The 22,953-nt window shown below is 37.2% G+C and overlaps 1 protein-coding gene across 8 annotated transcripts in view; it reads right to left on the bottom strand.

Moving 5' to 3' along the window:
- The window catches only part of STARD3 (StAR related lipid transfer domain containing 3), a 43,202-nt gene that overhangs the window by 17,773 nt on the left and 2,476 nt on the right, over nt 1-22,953 (bottom strand). For 3 of the 8 annotated variants that reach the window (XM_087945734.1, XM_026679714.2, XM_087945737.1), the window contains exons 2-9: nt 17,506-17,778; nt 9,262-9,339; nt 8,907-8,984; nt 8,736-8,789; nt 8,017-8,134; nt 6,371-6,469; nt 5,211-5,263; nt 1,589-1,681 (exon numbers count right to left, since the gene is read on the bottom strand). In XM_087945734.1, coding sequence (XP_087801860.1) covers nt 1,589-1,681; nt 5,211-5,263; nt 6,371-6,469; nt 8,017-8,134; nt 8,736-8,789; nt 8,907-8,984; nt 9,262-9,339; nt 17,506-17,712 — 780 coding nt within the window. In that variant the 5' untranslated portion in view covers nt 17,713-17,778. Of the gene's footprint in view, nt 1-1,588; nt 1,682-5,210; nt 5,264-6,370; nt 6,470-8,016; nt 8,135-8,735; nt 8,790-8,906; nt 8,985-9,261; nt 9,340-17,505; nt 17,783-21,363; nt 21,505-22,953 lie in introns of those variants that run through there. The other 5 variants (XM_087945739.1, XM_087945738.1, XM_087945740.1 and 2 more) reach the window with 3 other exon arrangements.

Here is a 22,953-nt window from a genome sequence, read left to right as displayed (position 1 = left end):
TTGCCAAAAACTGGAAAAATGAGAAGATACCATCACAGGAGGAAATCATTAAGAAAATATTGGAATGTGCTGAAGTGAGTAGATTGACATTTGAAATTAGAGAACAAGAGGATAAACAATTTTATAAAATTTGGGATCTATTCTATCAATGGTCAGACAATAAAATACAGTAATGAAATATGTAGATTCTTAGAAAATAATAAATATATAAAGATGTATTCTTTTCTTATTATATCTACAAAATGATTTTAGGATAGATTTGAGATGATAATATGAACTGTCATAAAACAAATTAAGTAAAATATGGATTATTTCATAAAACATGAATGAATAAAAGTATAGTCAAATGATTGATTAATAATGATACTAAGGTATTTAATTTTTGGTTGAAAATACGAGATTATATGCAATGTAATTGTAATTGAAGACTAAGAAATGAAAGCACAAAACAATTTGTAAACCAACTGGCACACTGTATTGTATACATATGGAAGATGGCTTGATGTTTTTATGTTTTGTTTGTTTGTTTGTTTTTAAAAATCAATAAAAACTTAAATTAAAAAAAAAAGACTTCAGTGTGTTTTTCAATTGAATTGTACAGCCTATATGTTGTATTCAGGGTGGAAAAAACTCTCAAGTGAAATCTTCATCTTCTTTTACATCTCCAAAACCTGACATTTTAACAAAGGTGTATAGACTTTTTATATACACTTTTGGTACAAATGAATCAACTGTTACTGTTAACCAATTATATATTGTATATATCTGATGTTGCAGTGGTTAGAATGCAGTATTGCAGGAAATTTCGCCAACAGCCCGGAGTTCGATCCTGACCCGTTCAAGGTTGACTCATCTTTCCATCTTTCCAAAGTTGGTAAAATGGGGACCCAGTAATATGCTGACATTATAAACCACTCAGAGAGTATTATAAAACATTATGAAGTGGTATATAAATCTAAGTGCTATTGCTACTGCTATCCTTATTTTGCTTTGATACATATTGGATAGGGGAAGATTACAGGTGGTTATGCTCAGATTTTACTAGTGCAAAACGGAATCCTACAAAAGCCTTACATGAAATCCTATACTCTACACAAGCATTTTCTCCCCTGTGGTACAATTGATGGGCCTCCATGATCTAGCGTCTTCCCTTTCTTTTCTCAATTTAGAATGCAGAATGAGCAGAAAGTGCTGCCTCCTGGTGCTGAGCAGCAACTGGGAAGAAAATTTGCCTCCCTCAAATTATTCAGGCTTATTCAGTAGGTCCTCATTATTATCATTTTCAAACTAAATTTTGCTCTATAGCAAAAAAAAAAACAAACCTGCATAAAAACTGAAACCAAAGAGACAGGAGGATATCAGGTCCTTATTAAAACTTATCTGAGAGGTTTCAATGCAAGAATGGTAAAGAAATCATCCTGCACTAAATAATACCATAACAATACAGGGAGCATCAGGAATCTTTGATACCAGAAAGTATCAGAAAACTTCAGCGCTGCTTTTTTAAAAAATCAAACAGTGCCATTTACAGGTGACATGACTGGTTGTAGGATTTCTAGCCAGCAGTCACTCAGAACTGTAAACTTACTGTGCATTTCTCAAAAATCCAGTTTTCTTCTTGGGCTAAGATCTGATCCATCACCTCCATTGCTACTTTGCCTTGCCGGACATATTCTCTCTCCTAGGCCAATATATGAAAACACAGCTTAGCAACACATAATTCACTTTATATCCAGCGGATACCGATATCTCAAGTTCATTAGATCAAGACTTAATTTAATCTACTTTGATACAAGGAGATACTCTTGGCTACACGCAGCACCAACCAGACTTCCCTTCATTTACCATCTGCACTCTGTATACTTCCCATGCTGTTCCTGTGGGTCAAAGTGATCAAATTCTATGACAGGTGCCATTTCAGGGTGAATTAAAGAAGAAACTCTGTTTACCATTGAATCAGTATAAAATCAGCTTTCTTGAAAACAAGAACATAGAACGATAGTGGAAGGGACCTTGGAAGCCTTCTAGTCCAATATATGAGACCCTATATTATTTCAGACAAATCGTTTCCCAGTCTCTTTTTGAAAGCCTTCAGTGATAGATCACCCACAAGGCAAGCTATTCCATGGTTAATTGCTCTCAACATCAGGAAATTTCTCCTTAGTTCTAGGTTGCTTCTCTCCTTGGCTAGTTTCTAACCATTGTTTCTTCTCCTGTCTTTTGGAAAATAGTTTGATCCCCTTGTCTTTGTAGGAGTCCCTCAAATATTGGAAAAGTGCTATCATATGCCCCCTAGTTCTTTTCATTACACTAGACATACCTGATTCCTGTTAACTGTTCTTTGTATGTTTTAGCCTCCAGCCCCCTAATCTTTTTTTGTTTTGTTTTTCTCTGTACTCGTTCCAGAGTCTCAACATCTTTTTTGTATTGTGGTGACCAGAACTGGATGCAATATTCCAAGTGTGGTCTTACTAAGGCTTTGTAAACCGGTACTATACAAGATCACTAGATGTGATCTTGATTCTATCCCTCTGTTGATGCAGCCTAGGACTGCGTTGGCTTTTTTGGCTGCCTGCCACACAGCTTGGTTCATATTTAAGTGATTGTTTACAAGGACTCCAAGATCCCTCTCACAGTTACTGACATTAAGCCACATTTCACCTAGTCTATACTTATACAGTTGGTTTTCCTTACCTAAATGTAAAACCTTATTTTTATTTACATTGAATTTCATTTTGTTAGACAGGGCCCAGTCCAAGTCTGTCAAAATCTTTCTGGATCTTAAGCTTGTCTTCTGGGGTGTTGGCTATTCCTACTAGCCTAGTGTTATCTGCAAATTTGATAAGTTCTCCTTCAATTCCCTCATCTAGATCATTTATGAAGATATTGAAGAAAATGGAACTATGGGGTACCCCACTGCTTACTTCCCTCCATAAGGATGTAGTTTTGTTGAGGACTACACATTGAGTACAATTTGTCAGCCAGTTTCACACCATGTGGTGGTGCTGCTGTCTATCCCACATTTTAGTAGCTTTCCAAGAAGTAGGTTGTAGTCTACTTTATCAAATGTTTATTGAAATTTAAGTATACTATGTCAACAGCATTTCACTGATTAACTAATTTGGTCACATTGTTGAAGAACAAAATAAGGTTGGGCATGATCTTTTTTTGACCAACCCATGTTGACTACTGGTTATAATCTAGTTTGCTTCTAGATGTTCACAGATTTATTGCTTATTTTTTCCAATATCTTCCCAAGTATTGATGTCAGACTGATTAGTCTTAGCAATTAAGTATTTGAGTGGCTTTATGGAGTTACACAGTGGAGATAGTTTGCAAACACTGCTCATTCTTCTTGTCTCTCCTGGTTGGTTATTTTTTTTAACCTTTGGTGGGAAAGAACCAAGCTGCCCAGAGTATAAATTTAATAAATAAAAACTTTTGTTATATTTATTCTAAGTTATACATAACAGATTTGTTGTATTTTTCATTTCCAAATAGCCAAATTTTACCCCAAATCCAAAGTGAATTTAAGGACAATCTCTCTCCCTTCATCCTTCCCCCAGGTTATATTAGAAAAAAAAGTCTTCCTTCTTCATTTTCAATGAATTGAATATTTGTTGATTTTCAGCAAATCTTTCCACAAATATTCAATAATACTGTCTGAAGAGGCTTGAAAGACTTGAAAAGTATTCTGGATTTTATGTGGTTTTCAAGCCTCACAATATTTTTTGGGGGGAAGGTATATCATATAAATATACCCAAACAGGTGTACTGTTACTTTAAATATTTTAGTTATTGCAAAAAAAATTAAATACAAGTGGGAGGTCCCTTAGAAACAAAACAGAAACTCTTAATCATATGATCAGTTTAAATATTACTGCCCTAGTTGCATGTCTTACATGTCTGAACTTTGAAAAACCTACTGCTGCAACAATAAAACTGAATAAGCAAATTCAGCCTTTATGCCGTAGACTTTTTTCAAAAGCTACCACTCCCAATCTAAATCAGCATCGTCCTACCATGTCTGCTGTTTTATTTCTCCCAATAAAAAAAATTAAATTAAATTAAAAAAACTATTACTCATTCAGGGAAGCAAATATGAATTGTTTGTCCATAACATAGCAGACCGGCATGCTACTATTGTACCAAAAACAATGGGCTTATGAAGCTTCTTTGAGAAGTTGACATAAAATATTAGACAGAATAATCCTGCCCCCTGGTGGATAGGAAGAAACAAGAACAAGAGATAAGTGGATTTTTCTAACAAGTCTAGGATAGACATGTCCAAACCGTGTTCCGTTATGTGGCCCAGTACAACTAGCAATGTGGCCCCACAAGATCATAAACTTTTAACATGATTATGTGGTTTATATACATTAAGTATATTATATATTTATATGCAGCCCAAGACAATTCCTCTTCATTCAATATGGCCCAGGCTAGACTAAAAGTTGGGACACCCACAGTCTCGGATGCATAGTGACTATTGAAATTTCTGCAGAAAAGATTCAATGCCCGATAAAGCTTTGTTTCATGCTGTGCTCTAAGGAAGCATATTCATCAAACAACAGAAGAGATTTCAGATTTGTCTGAAAGCCACGGATTTCTCAAGGAAGTAAGATACTACCCTACTTACAAAATTTGTATGAATTTAACATAAATAAAATATAATTTTAATATACTGTTTGCATACACCTGCATGAAACAATTGCACATTTGATACATGCAATTATAGAACATCTGATCACTGCAACTATTCTGGAAGATATTCTAGACACGGAGTTTGGATAAACATCTGTGATAAGTGCTGAGATATTTTTGAGCAGAAACTATGGAGTACATTTGAGCACCTGTCCTGGGAAATATTCCCTTGGATATTTTAAAAACCCATCACATTTCTAGCTGTATGTGAATTGAAAAGATGAGCAAAGGGAGTACACCTTCAAAGTAGAATAGATGGATGGGTAAGGTGGCATTGCTAAATGACACCTGATTCTTTTCTATTACGATTATGGGTGTCTGCCCACTATTGTACTCGTTTAGACTAATCTTTTGCTTATTCTTTATTGCAATTTAGACAGGACACCTGACAGAAAAGCAAATAGATTTGTTCTAAAGAATAGTAGCATGCATTATATTATATGAAAACAGAAAAATATAACCCAATATATGACAGCCCCAAAGGATTCTGCTATATTGAGGCATACCTCATCAGTTACTGCCCTTTTCCCCATAACTTCATCATCTGACTCATCCGATCCTGCATTAGAGAGGGGGAAAAATTTACAAGTTTGAATATGACTTTTAGAAGTATTATGTGTAAAGTAGGAAGAAGCATTTCTAGCTTTGGAATTCCTTGATAAAAACCAACCATTCAGGGAAAAAGTAAAACAAAACAGGAAATGCTAGGTATTTTCTGTTATGTATTCTAAATATTTAAATTCCAGTTTTGGTTACTCGGTCAGGAGTTCCTTTTAGAACACGTTGAGGTATAAAAACTGCTAACACTAAGAAAAACTAATCCTTCTCATTTCTGTGTGAATTAATGGCTTGTCTTACAACTGGAAAAAGGCAGGCCTAAAATGTGATTCATATAAAGGAAGGAGGTTGACAGATTACATAATTCTATGCTAATTCTGCAGAATCATGAATCGAATGTTCCCATAAACATGCATCAATTTTCCCCATCTAATTCTGTTCAGGTTACGTATAATCTGGACACTAAATTATGAAAAAACCACCGGGCAATTTTCTATTTATATAAGAATCTGGGTTTCACAGCAGACTTTACCTGCTGGAAGCACCCTAGTGCAGGGGTAGGGAAACTTAGTTCTTTTATCACTTATGGACTTCAACTCCCAGAATTCCTGAGTGAGCCATAAAAGGTTCCCCATCCCTGGCCTACTGGTTTTTCAGTTGTGAGGGGAATCAATTTTTGACTTGAATGTCCTACATTTGTATATTAAACAGTCCCGTTCAAATCAAAAATTGATTTCCCCCACAACTGAAAAACCAGTAGGCCAGGGATGGGGAACCTTTTATGGCTCACTCAGGAATTCTGGGAGCTGAAGTCCATAAGTGATAAAAGAACCAAGTTTCCCTACCCCTGCCCTAGTGCATTAGGGAACAGTTGCTAAAACATATCCAAGGTATACAAACCTGTGCCCTTTTATGTCTGCTCCTTCTTTTTATAAACAGAGAAGTGAAAGAGCCTTGTCATATTTGTGTCAGCTACTAAAACAAAAGGGATTGCAGTTCACCACAGAGAAATCATGTTAATATCATGTGTGAATTTATAACTTCTATGTTCTCCTTCAGGCCAATTCTTAAACTCATCATATAAAAGGTTTGAGAGGAAGAAAGTCACCTGCAACAGATTCTGGAGGAGAGTAGAATTGGCCATCTGAAAGTGCTCCTGAGTAAAAGAGTGGGCCTCGAGACATAGCAGCCTGAGCTGCCACATACCCTGAAAAGAAAAAGAGGGAAGAGAAAAATTGGTTGGCTTAGTCAATGTGAAACTTACTGCCTAGTCTACACAATACAGGTAGTCCTCAACTTACACCCACAATTGAGCCCAAAAATTATGATGTTAAGTGAGATATTTGTTCAGTGAGTTTGCTCCATTTTATGACTTTTCTCGCCATTTGTCAAGCGAATCACTGCAGTTCTTAAATTAGTAACATCGTTGTTAAGTGAATCTAGTTTCCCCACTGGCTTTGCTTGTCAGAAGGTCGGGACACTGCAACCATCATAAATGTGAGCCAGTTGTCAAGCATCCAAATATAAATCACGTGACCATGGGGATGTGGCAACGGTCGTAAGTGTGAAAAGTGGTCATGTCATTTTTTTCAATGCTGTTGTAACTTTGAACAGTCAGTAAATGAACTATTGTAAGTCGAGAACTACCTGTATATGACATGGGAAAGCCTACTGAATGCAAGGGAAAATGACATTTGAAAAAAGTGAGCAATCTTCATAGAAAGTAGACGACTTCACAAACTGGGACTATAACTTTCATTGAAGTACCGGTGAGACTGAAAGACTTGGAAAGGTTGATCAATTGTTCATTCTTCACTGGTGAGAAAGATTAAAAATCTAATGCCTAATTAGGAGAGACTGGTCTAATGAAAGACTGACTTGGCCTTCATGGAAGATCTATCTGTGTAAGAATAAAAATTAAATCAGAGTGGAAACTGCAATTTTGTTCTTTCAATTCAGGTTAGCAAACACTCGGTGATGAAGAGTTTTAGGAAAACATAGTGGTCTGGCTGGCTGTTCACTGATCTAGCAACTGAGCAATTCTACATCCTGTCAAGCCATAGTTCGTATGATGACTCTATCATCAGAGTGAAAGTTACTATGAATGTTTTTTAAGTGCCTCATAATGAAACACATACCAGTTCTTTATTTTCCAACAATTGTATGGATTTATTTCTCAAATGTATGTATCATCAGAATCCAAAAATCCCTGCTGGTACTGGATTGGTTAGACTAAGTATTACCTCCAAAGGATAGGTACAATTTTAAAAACAGGCCTTCCTATTTCTAATACAAACTAGAAATTGTCACCAGCATACTTTTGGGGTGTTAATAGAATAAGAGCCAAACATACGTCCCACTCCAATATCACATACTAAAATCCCCAGTCTTTCTTTTAGAATCCCAGTCTGGATTTCATGATTATTGAACAGTATTTTAAAAAGTTGCCAGCCACTAACTCATCTGCATTGCAAATAACTGCAAATCATAACCACAACATCAAAGTCACATAAAAATCTAATTACATCAGAGCAGATCATGAACCTGTAGATTCTGCTGGACAACCAAGCAACTCTTTGTAGTATGTTTGGATTCAGAAAAGCAGATTTTGCTTTTGTGTAGCAGCTGGCCAAACTATCATAACTTTTCAGCTTAGTCTATAAATGCCTCACCAAGAAAGCTGATAACACTATTTTAATAGGTAGAAGAGCAGCTTTATTTGACACACCGCTCTCACTGGATAAGCAGACTCACATTGTTCTTCCTCTATCTCCTGTGGCAAGACTTTGAAATCCAAGAACCATGTTTCTAACCAGGCAAGGACAAAGGAAACAATGGGTAGAAGGTAGCCGAATGCCCCTTTGGTCAGCAGCTGTTGTATAAAGACAAAAAAAAGGAGAGAAGTTTCAAGGCACATATTGGAGATCACTTAACATTTATTAGAGCCTCCCAGTTGGAATGAATCTATAACCTTCATACATTTCAGGCATATGACCCCTGACTACAGCTAAACTTCATATAGTGACCACCTCATTTAGCAGATGATGGTGATGAAAACGTTACTATACAATCAACCCTTGTACTTATGATCTTTACAAGTTTGCTAAGGGAAGCTGAAATAAGATCATAAGCCTCACTGCAGTTCCACATAATAGACTCAATTTTAATCACTAAATGCAAACTACCTGCAGTGTATGGGAATTACAGCCAACACATTTGGTGGGTGTTAGCTTAACAAAGGTCAATGTATTCAGTATTCCTTAAAGACTATTATGCACCATCTTGGAAGATCAGCTGTTATGGATAAAGTGCTTTATTTGTAAGCATACTTCTGCACCTCCACCATTACCATCACTGGAATTTTAATGGTGAACTAAATTCCCATGAGTTAATACGGGATATTTTAATCTGCTCCAACCATTAAAAAGGTGGCTGCAAAATTTCAGATAGAACCTATTTTTTCATGAACTCACATCTGAGAAGATAACTTTCACTATCAGGAAAGTGCTGCACACCAATGTAGTGATCTTGGGGGTGAAGAGGAAAGAGGGAGAAAGAAAAAAGAAGATCCATTAACAAGAGCAGCTTGGGAAGATGCAAAGTTACATAATTAAACATATATTTTGTAAAGAATTTTCTCTTACCGCTATGACCCACCAATGACGGAGTTTAAAAACAGCATATGCAAGAAGTAGCACCGAGAACCGGAAAAAAGCCAAGAGCTAATAAAAATATATATACAATATATTTATGAACAATGATGAAGTTCTGAGAAATACAAAACAACACAACTATTTCTGAGTGAACTAAATTAATAGAAAACTATGAAAACTGCCGGCAATGTAGGAAGATTTTTAGAGGCTGAAAAATATTTCTCCAAAATGCTACAGCTGACATGTTTGAATAGCCCTGCGAATTATTTAGCAATAATTTGCCCCGACAAAAAGAAAACCCTCCATTTAAAAAAAAAAAAAAAGACAATTGCAACAGAATACTTACAAATATGTCAAAAAAGGATGTTTTAAACTTGTAATGGATGACTTCTTCCTTTAAATTGACCTGGATACTTTTGATAGTCTGAAAGTAAATAAGATTAAAGGAAATGACATTAATAGAGTTTGATGGATAGACAATGATTAGCTGGGATTTTACTATGAGCACTGCCCCCCTAGAGTCAGACACAACTAGACAGGGGAAACCTTTACCTTTTATTTAAACTTAGTTTTTTTAAAAAAATTGGTACCTCCAGGTATGGTAGGACTACAATTCCCAGAATTCAAAACCAACCAGCACAGTCTCTCATCATGCATAAACATACATCTCTGGAGATACAAGGAAAGTTTTAAGATAATGCACAATTTGTATCTTGAATACAAAACTGTTTTGAGTATAAAACCATCTGTTTTATGTTCAAAACATAATATATGAAGCACTATTATCAGCTTGAAACATTTCCAAAATTTTTGAAAAAGCACATTTTGTATTCAAGAACAGCAATTTTGCACTTGAGGTATGGCATTTGCTGAAGTATTATGCTTGAAATGGTTCGAAAGGCACCCCAGGAAGTTTCTTCTAGGCCGGGAGTCTGTGGACCAACATTGGTCCAATATACCAGACCATGCAAAGAAGCGAAGCAGGTAGCACACAAAACCACAACTCCTCTGATCCATGGAAAAACCTCTCACAATGGAACCGGACCATGGTGCCCAAAAGGTTGGGGAAGGGGCGCTGTTCTAGGTAATTTTGGATAGCTCAGAAGAATAACATATAGCACTGCAATTAGCTCCAATCCATTCTGATTTGACTCATAATTTATATTACATATCTTTTAGTTATAAATTATTGAGAAAATTGGATATGGGTTAGTTCTACAAGAAAGGGTAGCTATAGAAGATGACCAGGGTGAGTCCAAGGGTGGGGTCAAATGCATCATCAGTTTGGAGTTACTACACCCTCGTAAGAGACCTAAGTCCAGCCCTGCTGAAGTCTGTTGATTCTTATCTGGTGCCAATTTGCCTTGACTGTTAGTAGATCATGTTCTGTGTATAGGTAGCCTGAAATAAACTTTTAGTACTTTTGAACTTTATCCTAGCTCCTGAGTTTTGCACCTGACAGCAGTAAGTTTAATTTGGAATGATAGTGCCTTTAGACCAGTTTATTGGGGATTTTATAGATCAGCCAAATTATGAATATAATCACTACTCTGATCCACTGAAATAGGTATAAAAGGCATTAAATAGCAAGGTGAATCAACTAGCCCACTAAAGGAAGACTAATATATTGGGCCAAATACAAATTAAGTTCACATTCAAATCGCAACAAGTTCTAGTTCAACTTGAATTCTTGTGGCAATAATTCCATCTTGAGCCATAAATAACAAGGCTCCAATCATAGTCCCAAGGTTTCCTCCCCCCACCCTAAACAACAGAGTGACTGGGCAATATATTGGTAGAATTGCTATCCTACACTGAAGGCCTAACTAATCCATAATGGAGACTAAATATGTACTCTTGGCAGAGGTGCAGAATCTCATCATAACCTCCATTGTCACAGAGGCCAGCCTCATTATTTACTGTATTTATTTAATTAATCTTGCTCACACAATGATAATATATATAAAAAAACCTGCCAGGGAAAAATATCTGGGATCAATATAGACAGATCCATACATCTTCCCCAAATCATCTTCAACAATATGCACATAATTTGTAGCCAATTGGGGGGCCAAGTCCTGGAGAGTCAGATTGTCCCATTGATTACTTTCAACAATACTGTAGTTATTCAGTAGACTACTAGAAGAACTCCCAGTTTTTGCAGGGCAGAATTATTCTATTTTTCTCTACTCAGTTACCATTAAAATATTCTGAATGTTATTGGGATCATTATTCTTAGTTGGCTTGATATTTCTCTGGTTGGGATTGCTTAGTTCTCTAGCCTCACATATTTGTCTGAATTCTGCCTAACAATGACAGGCTCTTTTCATCTTAATGCTCCCTGTAAATCTGGACCTCTCAAACAAGTATCAGCAATGAAAAGTTATAAACAGGCATGCAACATGAATGTTAAGAGTGACAAACCAAGCATCAGACATTTAATATGAATATAAAGTGCAACATTAGTAAAATTATTCAGACCAGCATAGTCTAAAAGCTACTAACAAATTATGCTGTGAATTAAAACATTTAATAGATTGCAAATAGCAATCTTACTTTTATTAGGTGTCAGAAGAAAATATATCTAAAAAGTACCTGCCCTGAACTATGTGCTATTCCACCTCTAAATGCTTTCCTCTACAGTGTTTCTCCCTAGGCTAGAGAATTCTAGGAATTGAATTTCATACATCTTACAAGTTGATGAGGTTGACAAAAAAAACAGCTCTACAAGAATCCTTAGCCCAGAGTTAGACTATATTGACCTCTGCAGATTGACTTAGATAACTTCTGTGAATGCAAGTCATTTGCTATTTTAGTCGGTGTTTATAGAAATTCTACTCCAGAACATCTGTAAATGGTTATATTGCTGAATCCCTCAGTTATCTAGAGTGGATGTAGACATTATGGAGATTGTTCTCTCTCCATTTCTTCTTATGAGTGTGAAGATTATGACATCGAACATGAAAACAAGCTAAATTCACTACTAACATGGGCAACATCCTGCCCACATGCTTTTATCTTTCTTGGTGACTTCAATCTACCTCACATTAAATGGATCCTAAACAAATGTAAAACTGAACCTATACATGCAACCTTCTACAATGCTGTAACAAATCTGGGACTGGAACAACTAGTAACCAAAAATACTAGATTTAACAACTGCCTCAATGTCATCTTCTGCAATAGTTTGAATTTAATTTACGGAATACAAACTAAACCTTTTTCCAACAGTGACCACAATATGATTGACTTTTGTCTCAACATACGCCCACACAAAAATCATCACAATGACGTAATCCCCAATTATAACTTCAAAAAAGGCAACTATGATCTTATAGACAATGATCCCTCATCCCTTGATTGGCAATCTCTATTCACTTGATGCAATACTGTTGAAGACCATTACAACATATTTTTACTTGAAGTCAAAGAGTCATCAAACTATATGTACCAATAACAACCCCCAAAACAAACAAACAAACAAAACAGATTACCCATAACAATAAGGAAATTTCAATCCAAAAAGATATCACTCTGACGGAAAAACAAATCTGGTCATGTTGCCAACTTCAAAAGCCGATACAAAAATTTATGCCACCAGATAAAGACTGAATGCACCAATTATCACATTAAACAAGAGAAAAACCTTCTACGCACCAATTCCACCCGCGCTTTTTACAATTTTGTAAACAACAAATTAAAAGACTCAAGGTCCATCCCACCTCTGATAGGACCTAATGGTAAAGACTGCAACAACGACACCATTAAAGCCAACATCTTTAACACATTCTTTGGCTCAGTATTTGTAAACAGCAATGGATCATGCCCAGTATTTCCTAGCCGAACTACAGAAAACTACAATGATCTAATACATATTGATTTTATAGAAGACAATGTTGAAAAAGCACTACACAATCTAAAACCATCTCTATCTATTGGACTGTTGCAGCAGATCCTGTTTCCAAATCAGGACACAAGACCACGAAGGGTAGGAGAATACTTGTTTATTTGTGCAAAAGGTTCAGAGCATTAGCATGGCAAATTCTGAACCCCCGGCTCTTCCTGAGGTGTCACTTTTATACATCTCACAGCCTCAGCCTAGCCCGGGGCATTTCTCTTATCAAGCTATACCATATCATATCTATTATAGAAAGGAGAAGTAAATCTAATTAGTCATTTTACACAATTCAGCATATGCGTACTTATCTTACACCCTCCGTTATTTTCCATACCTACCCTTGTTTACTGATACATGTATAGTTCTTTGGTTCAGTAATTTCGTGGTTTACACAATATTGTATTAAGCAACTTCCATAATATTCGCTAGAAAACTTCTGCTAATTATGAGAATACTTTTCTGATAACTTTCCATTCTGCTTCAGGATCAGACGGAATATGTGCCTACTTTTTTAAAAAGCTATCCACTGCCATAGCCGAACCTCTAAGCATAATCTTTGAAAAATCTTTCAGGACCAGCTCCTTGCCAAAACTATGGTCACAAGTCACGGTCATCTTCAAAAAGGGAGATCCCAGCCTAGTTGAAAATTACAAACCAATCTCCTTATGCTGCGTCACCTGTAAAGTCATTGAATCAATTATTAACTAATCCATTATCCTCCACTTAGAGACAAGCAACCTACTCTCTAGTAAACAATTTGGTTTCAGAAAAAAACTACCCTGTAATCTGCAACTCTTACACTGCAAAAACATATGGACTACACAACTCGATCAGGGCAAAACAATAGACGCAATCTACATAGACTTCTGTAAAGCCTTTGATTCAATGGTACACGACAAACTACTCTTAAAACTAAAATATTATGGTATCTCTGGACAACTGCATAACTGGACAGCAGCATTCCTGTCAAACAGGCAACAAATGGTCAAAATTGGGAGTGTCCTATCAAATTCTGTACCTGTCAATAGTGGTGTCCCCCAAGGCAATGTGTTCTAGGACCAAGTCTCTTCATACTCTATATAAATGACCTCTGTGATCATATTAAGAGCAACTGCATTCTCTTTGCTGATGATGTAAAGCTGTTCAATACCACAGACAATACTGCTACCCTTCAAAAAGATCTTGACTATGTATCAGAATGGTCAAACAAATGGCAACTTCAAATCTCAACAAACAAATGCTCTGCCTTACATATTGGCAAAAAATAATAATCAGAAAATAAAATACAAGCTGAATAGTCAAGACCTTGTTGATGATCCAAGCTCTGTAAAGGACCCTGGAATACTCATCTCTAATGATCTAAGTGCTAGAGCCCACTGTAACTACATAGCCAAAAAGGCATTAACAGTTGTTAACCTAATCCTACGTAGCTTTTTCTCTGGTAATATCACACTACTAACTAGAGCATACACAACATTTGCTAGACCAATACTCGAATACAGTTCATCAGTCTGGAACCCACATTACGTATCTGATATTAGCACAGTTGAGAAAGTCCAGAAATATTTCACAAGAAGAATTCTCCATTCCTCTACTTGTTGTAGAATACCTTATGCCACCAGACTTGAAATTCTACACCTAGAAAACCTTGAATTACGCCGTCTTCGGTCTGATCTAAGTATAGTATATAAAATCATACATTGCAATGACTTACCTGTCAATGAATACTTCAGCTTCAACCATAACAACACAAGAGCACACAATAGATACAAACTCAAGGTTAACTGCACCAAACTTGATTGCAGGAAATACGATTTCAGCAACAGAGTGGTCAATGTCTGGAATACTCTACCTGGCTCTGTGGTTTCTTCCCCAAACCCCAAAAACTTTAACCTTAGACTTTCTACTATTGACCTCACCCCTTTCCTAAGAGGTCTGTAGGGGGCGTGCATAAGCGCACCAATGTGCCTACTGTCCCTGTCCTATTGTTTCTTTTATTTTTCTTATATGTACCCATTTCGTGTATTCATAACTATGTATATACTTATACCTATTATCTTGTAAGCGATTTGACAAATCAAAATAAATAAAATAAATAAAAAATAAGATTCCCTTCACTCTATTTGTTTTTGTGACTGAGTTGTGAAACAACTGTTCTATACAATGGAAAGACTGAATCCTGCTTCTAGCAGGACTAGTTTTCCTTTACTTGTGCATTCTGTTCTGGGAAAACCAATTGGCTCATTTGAGGCTATATTACTATCAGCAAAACCATGTGTCATTTCCTGTGAATATGGTATTCAGGCTTTTCATTGTTTCCCTTCTTTTCAAAACCCCCCTCCTTTTTTCTAATCCTTTGAAAGCAAGAAAGCAGAGTGAATGGGAGGCCATATGATGAATCTCTGCTCATTTGCCTATTAAATAAGCTGTGGTTTCCAAATCTAAAATAGAGTGGCATTCAAGAGATGTATAAGCTACTGTACTTGAGCTACTTTCTCACAATGGTTCCTACTGTGGAATATATTGACATGTTGCATTGAAGAGGGTAGAGTGAAGTGACCAAAACATTCCATTTCTATCATATGGTTCTTTCCATTTCCAATGATTGTTCTTACTGATATGCTATATTGAGAAATATTTTGTTTACTACAAATATAATGCTTCATAGTTATTATACATTTTGTAAATTGAATTATGCTTAATGAAATTTCTGTTCAGAAGCTCTTCTACAGGGGTGTCAAACTCAATTTCACTGAGAGCCGCATCAGTGTTGTGTTTGACCTTGGGGGGGGGGCTAGTGTGGGTGTGGCCAGGGTGGGCATGGCCAGCATGATATCACTGTGTCAGGGGGCGCCTGTGGTGGCCCGAGCAGTCTGCCAGCGAAAATGGGCTCCTGAGCTCAGTTTTTGGCTGGGATGGCCTCCTGCAAACCTCTGCCAGAAAAAACAGAGCTCGGGAGGGCCGTGCATGACCGGTCCCTCGCTGTTTCCAGGGTAGCCCTGCGGGCCAGATCTAAGCACCCTGTGGGCCAGATCCACCCCCCAGGCCTTGAGTTTGACACTCCTGCTCTAGTATATCTTGACACAATTAGTTACCATTTCGACATAGACTACAACTCCATTTCCTCTGGACACTTGCCAATAGATTAAGAAGTTCCCAGAAGAATTGCTTAAAGAATTGCTTAAAGTTGTATATTTATAATTTTAACTGCTGCAGATGAGTAGGAGTATAATTACTCCTACAGGGAGCAGCGTTTTCAAATGCTCTGAGGAACCAATTGGGACAGGTTTGCAACCAGGAAGGAATGTTTTTCCTTGAAATCAAATTGGTTTCTATTCTTATAGCATAACATGTAAGCTGAGTGATTTACCTGAGTTATTACCTCACTAACCTGTAGCACACAATAGCATTGATATATGTAGGTTTGTTTATAGTGGAGACATGAAGTGGCCTTCCTTCTATGCCTAACAATTGGAACATTCCCAAGAGGTTAGTCATGATTATATTTGTCCCAAGCAGATTTACAAGTCAAGTGAAATTAAAAACTTGCATGTTTGATTCATCCCCTCTTATGGTTTGTGTTTAAAGGTGAAAAGACCAGGCAATCAGACCCAAAATCTAATGAAATACTAGCCTTTTTTTTACTCTTGTCCTCTAATATGAAAACTTGCAAACAAAAATTGGCAACTAACAAGCATTCATACAAATCTTAGTATATGAGCCAATAACTTGCTTTTATTGACAAATAGCTGTGTTTCTAAGATGAGATTCAGGGGTAGGATTCTACTTGTTCAGACCGGTTCTATAGAACAAGTTGCTACAATTCTGTGCAGTTTGGAGAACAGGCATATTATGCCACTGGCTGGTGCCTCCCCTCCCGCCCCTTCCCACGCAGTCACTCCTTTTAGATTAGCAAGAAAGCAGAAAATTGTGGGATTTCTTGCTTTCTAGCTAATCTAAATCACTGTTGTACTGCTTTGTCTTCGCCCAGAAGGCTTCCCTGAGGCCCAGTCAGTTGTGGTATTCGGAGGGGACAGAGTTGCCAGAGAGCAGAGTGGACCTTCCTTAGGATTAAAGCTTCTATTTTTCAGTGCAGACTCAGGCAGCAGACTGTAGAAAGGTAGATCTGTGAGTGAATCTGTGATTCTGCAAGCAACTCAATCCGCCTGCCTGCTTTGCCTGATTTTGGGTTAAAATTGCTCTTTTTTTAATAAAAAAATTCAATATTTACATAAATATTTACAATATTTACATACAAGCCACGCCTACCCAGTTACATGACCAAGCCACACCCACAAATTAGGCCACACCCACAGAACTGGTTGTTAAGAAATTTGAATCCCACTCCTGATGAGATTCCTAATGGAGCATAACTACTCAGATGGAGACAGGCTGATATCAGCACAACAATAGGATGCCACAAATAATGGATTGCTAAACAGAAGTGTAGCTTCTTTTGAAATTGTCTAGTATGCTACAGTTAGCCTGGGCAATTATTTACCCAATACAGGGATGGGAATCTCCAACTGATGCACTGTATTTCATCCACTGCAATAGCTGTGAAGAAAAGTGTATCTGGGAAACTTTTATTTCCCTAATTATTTGAGCAAAATGGGGGTGGGGTAGGGGCAGAGGGAATCCAGGAGGTCAGGAGATAAGATCTTATTTGCAAAAGCAAGCTTTCTGACTCACATTCAGTTCAATTATCCAGAGGAGTGAGATGAAGAGAAGGTCAAAAGTCACAAAGAGACAGAAGGTTCGCCGCACATCAGAAATGGCCCTTCTTCTCTCAGGAGAAAAGTAATGTGGAGAAAACCCTGGGGAGTATGAAAATGAGGAAGCAATGGCAGGAAGACTGTGCTCCAAATCAGCGTTCTGCAAGTTACACAACTTGCTCATCCTCGGAGTGAGCAGTGAAGTTGTTGATGTACAGATGTGTCATCCGTGATCTTGTCAATGGATCATCTGTTTTGAGGGAAAGAAGAGAGGTGAAAAGAGGAAACACATATATAAGGCCTTCTAGATGTTAAAACTCTGCTTTCTACCAAGGAACTCAGGATGGCATATTCAATAGAAACCCAAGCATATTTTTGAATTAGATCAGATTGACTTGCCGTGGTTGCACACTGTTCATGGCAAGTGGAATCCCATCACTACCACTTCTTCACAAGGTATGCAGGCAAAGAAATGCAGTATCATAATACAGATAGGAGGGGTATAAGAAGAATAGAAAAGCACTTACCCAGAATGAGCTGAAATAAATCTAAATACAAATTCACTTTTAATATTTGTTTAGAATAAGATAGGACTTATTCTGTGCGAGCAGGAATGAATCTGACTTCCTATCTTCTTCCCCACTGAATTTCCTTGTGGGAACTGTCAAGCTGTCAGAAAGCATCCAAAACTCCACTCCACCCCTCCCTCCAGCTGCCCATTTTCTTTGCAAATCCAAGGCCAGCAGACAGATAAGTGGCTGCTGGGGAGGTAGCAAGGTTAGCTGTGGTGTATGTGGGCAGTGTGGGTCAGGAAGGGTGTGAGTAGGTGCAACAAATGTCCCATGTGTCAGGGAAGTCGTGAAGGGAAACACGTGAGTTGGGAGGGGTTCTGTGAGAGACTTTGTGTGGTTAGGGAGAGTGTGTGTGAATGGGTAGCATGGACCAGGAATGGTACATTGGGATGGATGATAAATCTACACATGTTGGGTAGTGTATGTGAGGGTGATGCAGACTGATGGGAGTACATGGGGGTTGCAGGAGTGTGCAAGAGGTGCTGTGTGTGGTGAGACTGGAGAGGACATGTGGGAGAATGGAATAAGTCAGTGTCAGTGTATGGAGGTGTGCAAGGGGTGCCGCATTGGTTGAGTAGGCCTGGAGAAAGTGGCGTGAGAAAAGTGTGCAGGATTTCCTTTCGCTGGTTTGCCCTCCCTTCCCTCTGCTGTGTGGAAGGGCTTACAGGAATGGTTAGGAAATTCACAGAACATTGAAAATGAGGATCATGTGACAGCAGCAGAAGCAGCAGCTAGATCACATTAGTCACAATTTTCCCAAATTTCGTTAGTCAGAAACAACTGGTTCTGTAGTTAACCCATTTCAGCTCTGTTGATAAAATTTTGCCCTATTATACACCCTTTCATCAAGGTAAAGTTACATATATGAGAGTTTTAATAGTTCATAAATTAAACAACACAGGAAGTCTCCTGAAGGTTTTTGAACATGAGTAATCTTTTAGGAAAAATGAACAACTGGTAAGAAGTTATGACACTCACTTCTGAAGTATTGTTCAGTAGATTCAATGGCAGAATGAAAGCAAGTATGAAAATGCTGGGCCATCCTATTCCAGCTTCTGTCAGTTGATCCATGCGGGGGATGAGAAAATCATATCCCCCTCCCTAATATCTACAACTGTTATATCAGATGGTGGTTTGCAGATTTGGAAACAATCAAAGGTCATCTAATCCAACTTTCTACCCAAAGACAGCAGGGTTGGAAGAAGTATTCCGCAATAACTAGACTCATCTAATCCAACTTTCTACCCAAAGACAGCAGGGTTGGAAGAAGTATTCCACAATAACTAGACTCTAGAAGCAAAATACATGGGAGGTGGGGGTTCAGTCTTCTCCATACCTCATTTGCATTTGCTTGGGATAAGGCCAACCACCCAACAATCAATCCAGCCAGATCAAATTATAAAATCAAAATTGCAATTTTAAAAAGTTCAACAGTAAAAAAAAGAAAAACACAGAAAAAAAGCTTTGTTCCTCGGCATAGCTAAGCTCCAAGAACAGGGCGTGTGGAATTTGTGGGAGGGGGGGGAGTTCCAGATCTGCAAAAAAAGTAAACTGTCCAAATTATGAGTCACATGTTACATCTCCCCAAGTGGCAGCTTTCATCATAAAATTTATGCCAGTTACGACCGAGGCAATTAGATTTTCCATCTGTGCATTTTGCAAGGAAAAGCTACAATTTACACATGTGTGTGCCCTTTCCATAAAGGTTGCTATGTATGTAGGCATCAAACTTGGTTCCCAAGCAACATTCAAACAGTCCCTGCTAAAATGACCTTCAATCACTAAGCTTCACTGGATTTAGGGGTGGGGAAGGAGGAAAGTCACTGTAAATAATACTGTAAGAATTGGCAGTTTTATTCCTTATTGGAGATAAAAGGCTTAAAGTTCAGCCATTTTACAATTCCCTTACAATATATGCCTGCACTTCTGTTGCTATCACTGCACAACTTTGAGACCCCTTACATTTCTATCATAACATCCATCTCAAAAAGATAAATAATGAATCATAACTAATTCCTCTGGTTAAAAAGAACAAAAATAAGAGATTTCTTAGAACAAAACCTAGGTTTATGAAGAGAAGGAGAACAACGCTATGTATTTGGTTATCAAAGTTGGGGGGGAAGTGAACATACTTTACCAAAGTAAAAAAACAAAAAAATGAACACTTTTTATTCTAAATAAATAAAAAGTATATAGAACCCCAAATGTTTGTATAATATTGGTTTAATTATAGGAGTTGCCATTTTACTGAATACAATGAGAAAAGTTGTCTGTTTCATCAGATTGCACAATCTATTTCTGCCATATCAGCTCTTGTTTCACACTGGGCAAAGAAGTAGATTTAGACTTATTAGGAAAAAACAATCTCTGATCCCCTTTGACTGATCCAGATTGGATCCTGCAACATTATCCCGGAACACATAAATTTGCCATCATTCATGTTAGGAAGTTCTCCTATATTCAAGGCCACTGCTGTTGGGCAGCTAAAGGCTATGGTTGAGAGCTTTATCTAACAGACCAGCTGCAGCTCTATCTGAATTATGAGATTCTTGCATGGGGACATATAGTCTTTGTCACTTTGAAACTAGATCACTGCAATGCTCTATACATGGGACTACCTTTGAACACTATTCAGAAATGGTTATTGAGTGCCTCAGTTTATGGTGGATGTTACCTGTCAACAGCACATTTTGCCTGAACTTCAGGCCTATGTTGGTGGCCAATATGCTTCTAAATGCAATTCAGAGTTACAAAATCAGTTGTTTTTCTGTTGCTGGCTTGGCCCTATTGAATAGTCTCCTCCCCAAAATTAAAGCTTGTTCATCTATTCTAGCTTCAAAAAGCTCCTTTTCCACAGATGTCTGGTAGTTTCTGGGTTATGAGTTTTGCCATTATTTTATTATTTCATGTACTTTTACTCACTTCGTGGGGAGATAAGTAGCAAACAAAATAGATATACAAATAAAAATTATAAATTTGTTTTAATTATTTTAGCACCATCCTGTACTTTTACTACAGACATTTTAAATGCTGAACATTGTGAATGTTTCATTTTTAATTGCTATTCTAAACTGCCATGAGTCTCAAATAATTTGATGGGATATAAATGCAATAAATATGTGTTTAAATATGTGAAGTCATATAAGATTATTTGTCATGGTAACTGAGAATTTCACATAACTGCATTGGGAATTTCTTTTTTAAAATTTTATTCTATTTTTCATCTTCTTCACCTGACAATGAAGATTTGACTTATGTCCTACTTTTATCTTTGATCAACTCAAGGCAACAAAAGCTCCTGTCTTCTTTTTTCTTCATAGCAACAAGCCTATGATGAAGGTTGGGCTATATGACAGTGACTGGTCCAAAGTTATTCAAGAAAATTTTATAGTTGGGGGAGGCTTCTAAGAAATGGGGTGAGGGAGAGAAAGAAAAATTATCCGTTTATCTTTAACCCAAATCCTCAAGCTTGAACATTATAGTTGATTTATTCTCTAAGTGGGATATATATCTGAAAATTGGAATTTTGTATGAACTATCTTCAATTCTTTCAAACATTTCAATCTTGAATATTTCACTTGAAATATATTGAACAAGTTTAAGCATACTACTAACAATAGGGGTACAAAAAAATCCACCAGGGCTCCAGACTTCACAAAAGAACGAGGATCAAGACCAGCATTTTTCTTCAAGTTTTAGATTGCAACTAATTTTACTCTTTGCTATCTTGGCAATATCAGCTGGAATGAAGAGAGTTCTAGATAAATATACCCAGAAAGAACTCAATGGGAAAGATTGGACCCTGAATAGAAAATCTATCAGCATTCCATAGTACAATTTGCAAGGTGTGATTGCTGGTCTAGAAGTAATGTAGAATTCCACAATTATTTTTGTCTCACAGGTGTATTTCAATTTTTTTTACACGGGGTGAAGGAGCTCCAAAAAGATTGATAACCTCAACATGAAAAAAGTTCAGTCTTTGCACCAGACTTGATCTTGGGTTCAGGGTTTTCCAAAACTTCTCTCAATTCTTTCTTCTGAGGGACATAACAATAAGAACAATGTACCTTTAATTTTTGCTACCAAATTTGCCTAAATTTCAATGTTTCCTTTCATTTAGGAACTTTTAAGCACTCTTTAAAGAAAAACAATGAAGGTAGCTCTGAACTTACAACATAGTTGGAACTAGAATTTCCACTGCTAAGTCAGATGGTTATTAGATGAGTTGTATTTAATTTTGTGACCCTTCTTGCTACGGTTAACTGAACCGCTGCAGTTGTTAAGTGAATTGTGCAGTAGTTAAGCAAATTTGGCTCCCCCATTGACTTGTTTGTTGGAAGCCAGGTGAGAAGGCCGCAAATGGTGATCATATGTCCACAGGATGCTGCAATCATTATAAAGATATACTGGTTGCTAAGTGTCCAAAATTAATCACGTGATCCAGGGATCCTACAATGGTTGTAAGTGCAAGAACCAGCCATAAGTCATTTTTTTTACTGCCATTGCAATTTTGGTTATTAAATGAATGGTTGTAAATTGAGACTACCTGTATCAGAAGGAAAGCTGATATGACAATCTGCAGCAAAGTGTCCTCAATCTATAAAATCTAAAATTTATTGATGGTTCGGAGAGGTGATAAATGGTTGAATAGGAGTAGCAGCAACGAAGGCAAGTTCTTAATGGCTTAACTGTTTTTGGAATTAGAAATGAGAGTATATAGGGTAAGTTAACAGGAATTTAAATTGACAAAAGAATCAAGGGAATAAAAATGAAACTGGAGAATAATGCATGAGTAAAATCACTTCCTGATCACAGAAAAATCCCAAATGATCAACCCCTTCTGCTTTCAAAAA

The sequence above is a fragment of the Notechis scutatus genome, chromosome Z (genome assembly GCF_049901735.1).
Source record: "Notechis scutatus isolate UNSWTSFEM ecotype Mainland chromosome Z, rNotScu1.2, whole genome shotgun sequence".
Classification (NCBI taxonomy): Eukaryota; Metazoa; Chordata; class Lepidosauria; order Squamata; family Elapidae; genus Notechis; species Notechis scutatus.
The sequence above is the reverse complement of the archived record's forward strand: the minus strand, read 5'-3'. Positions and strand labels throughout refer to the sequence as shown.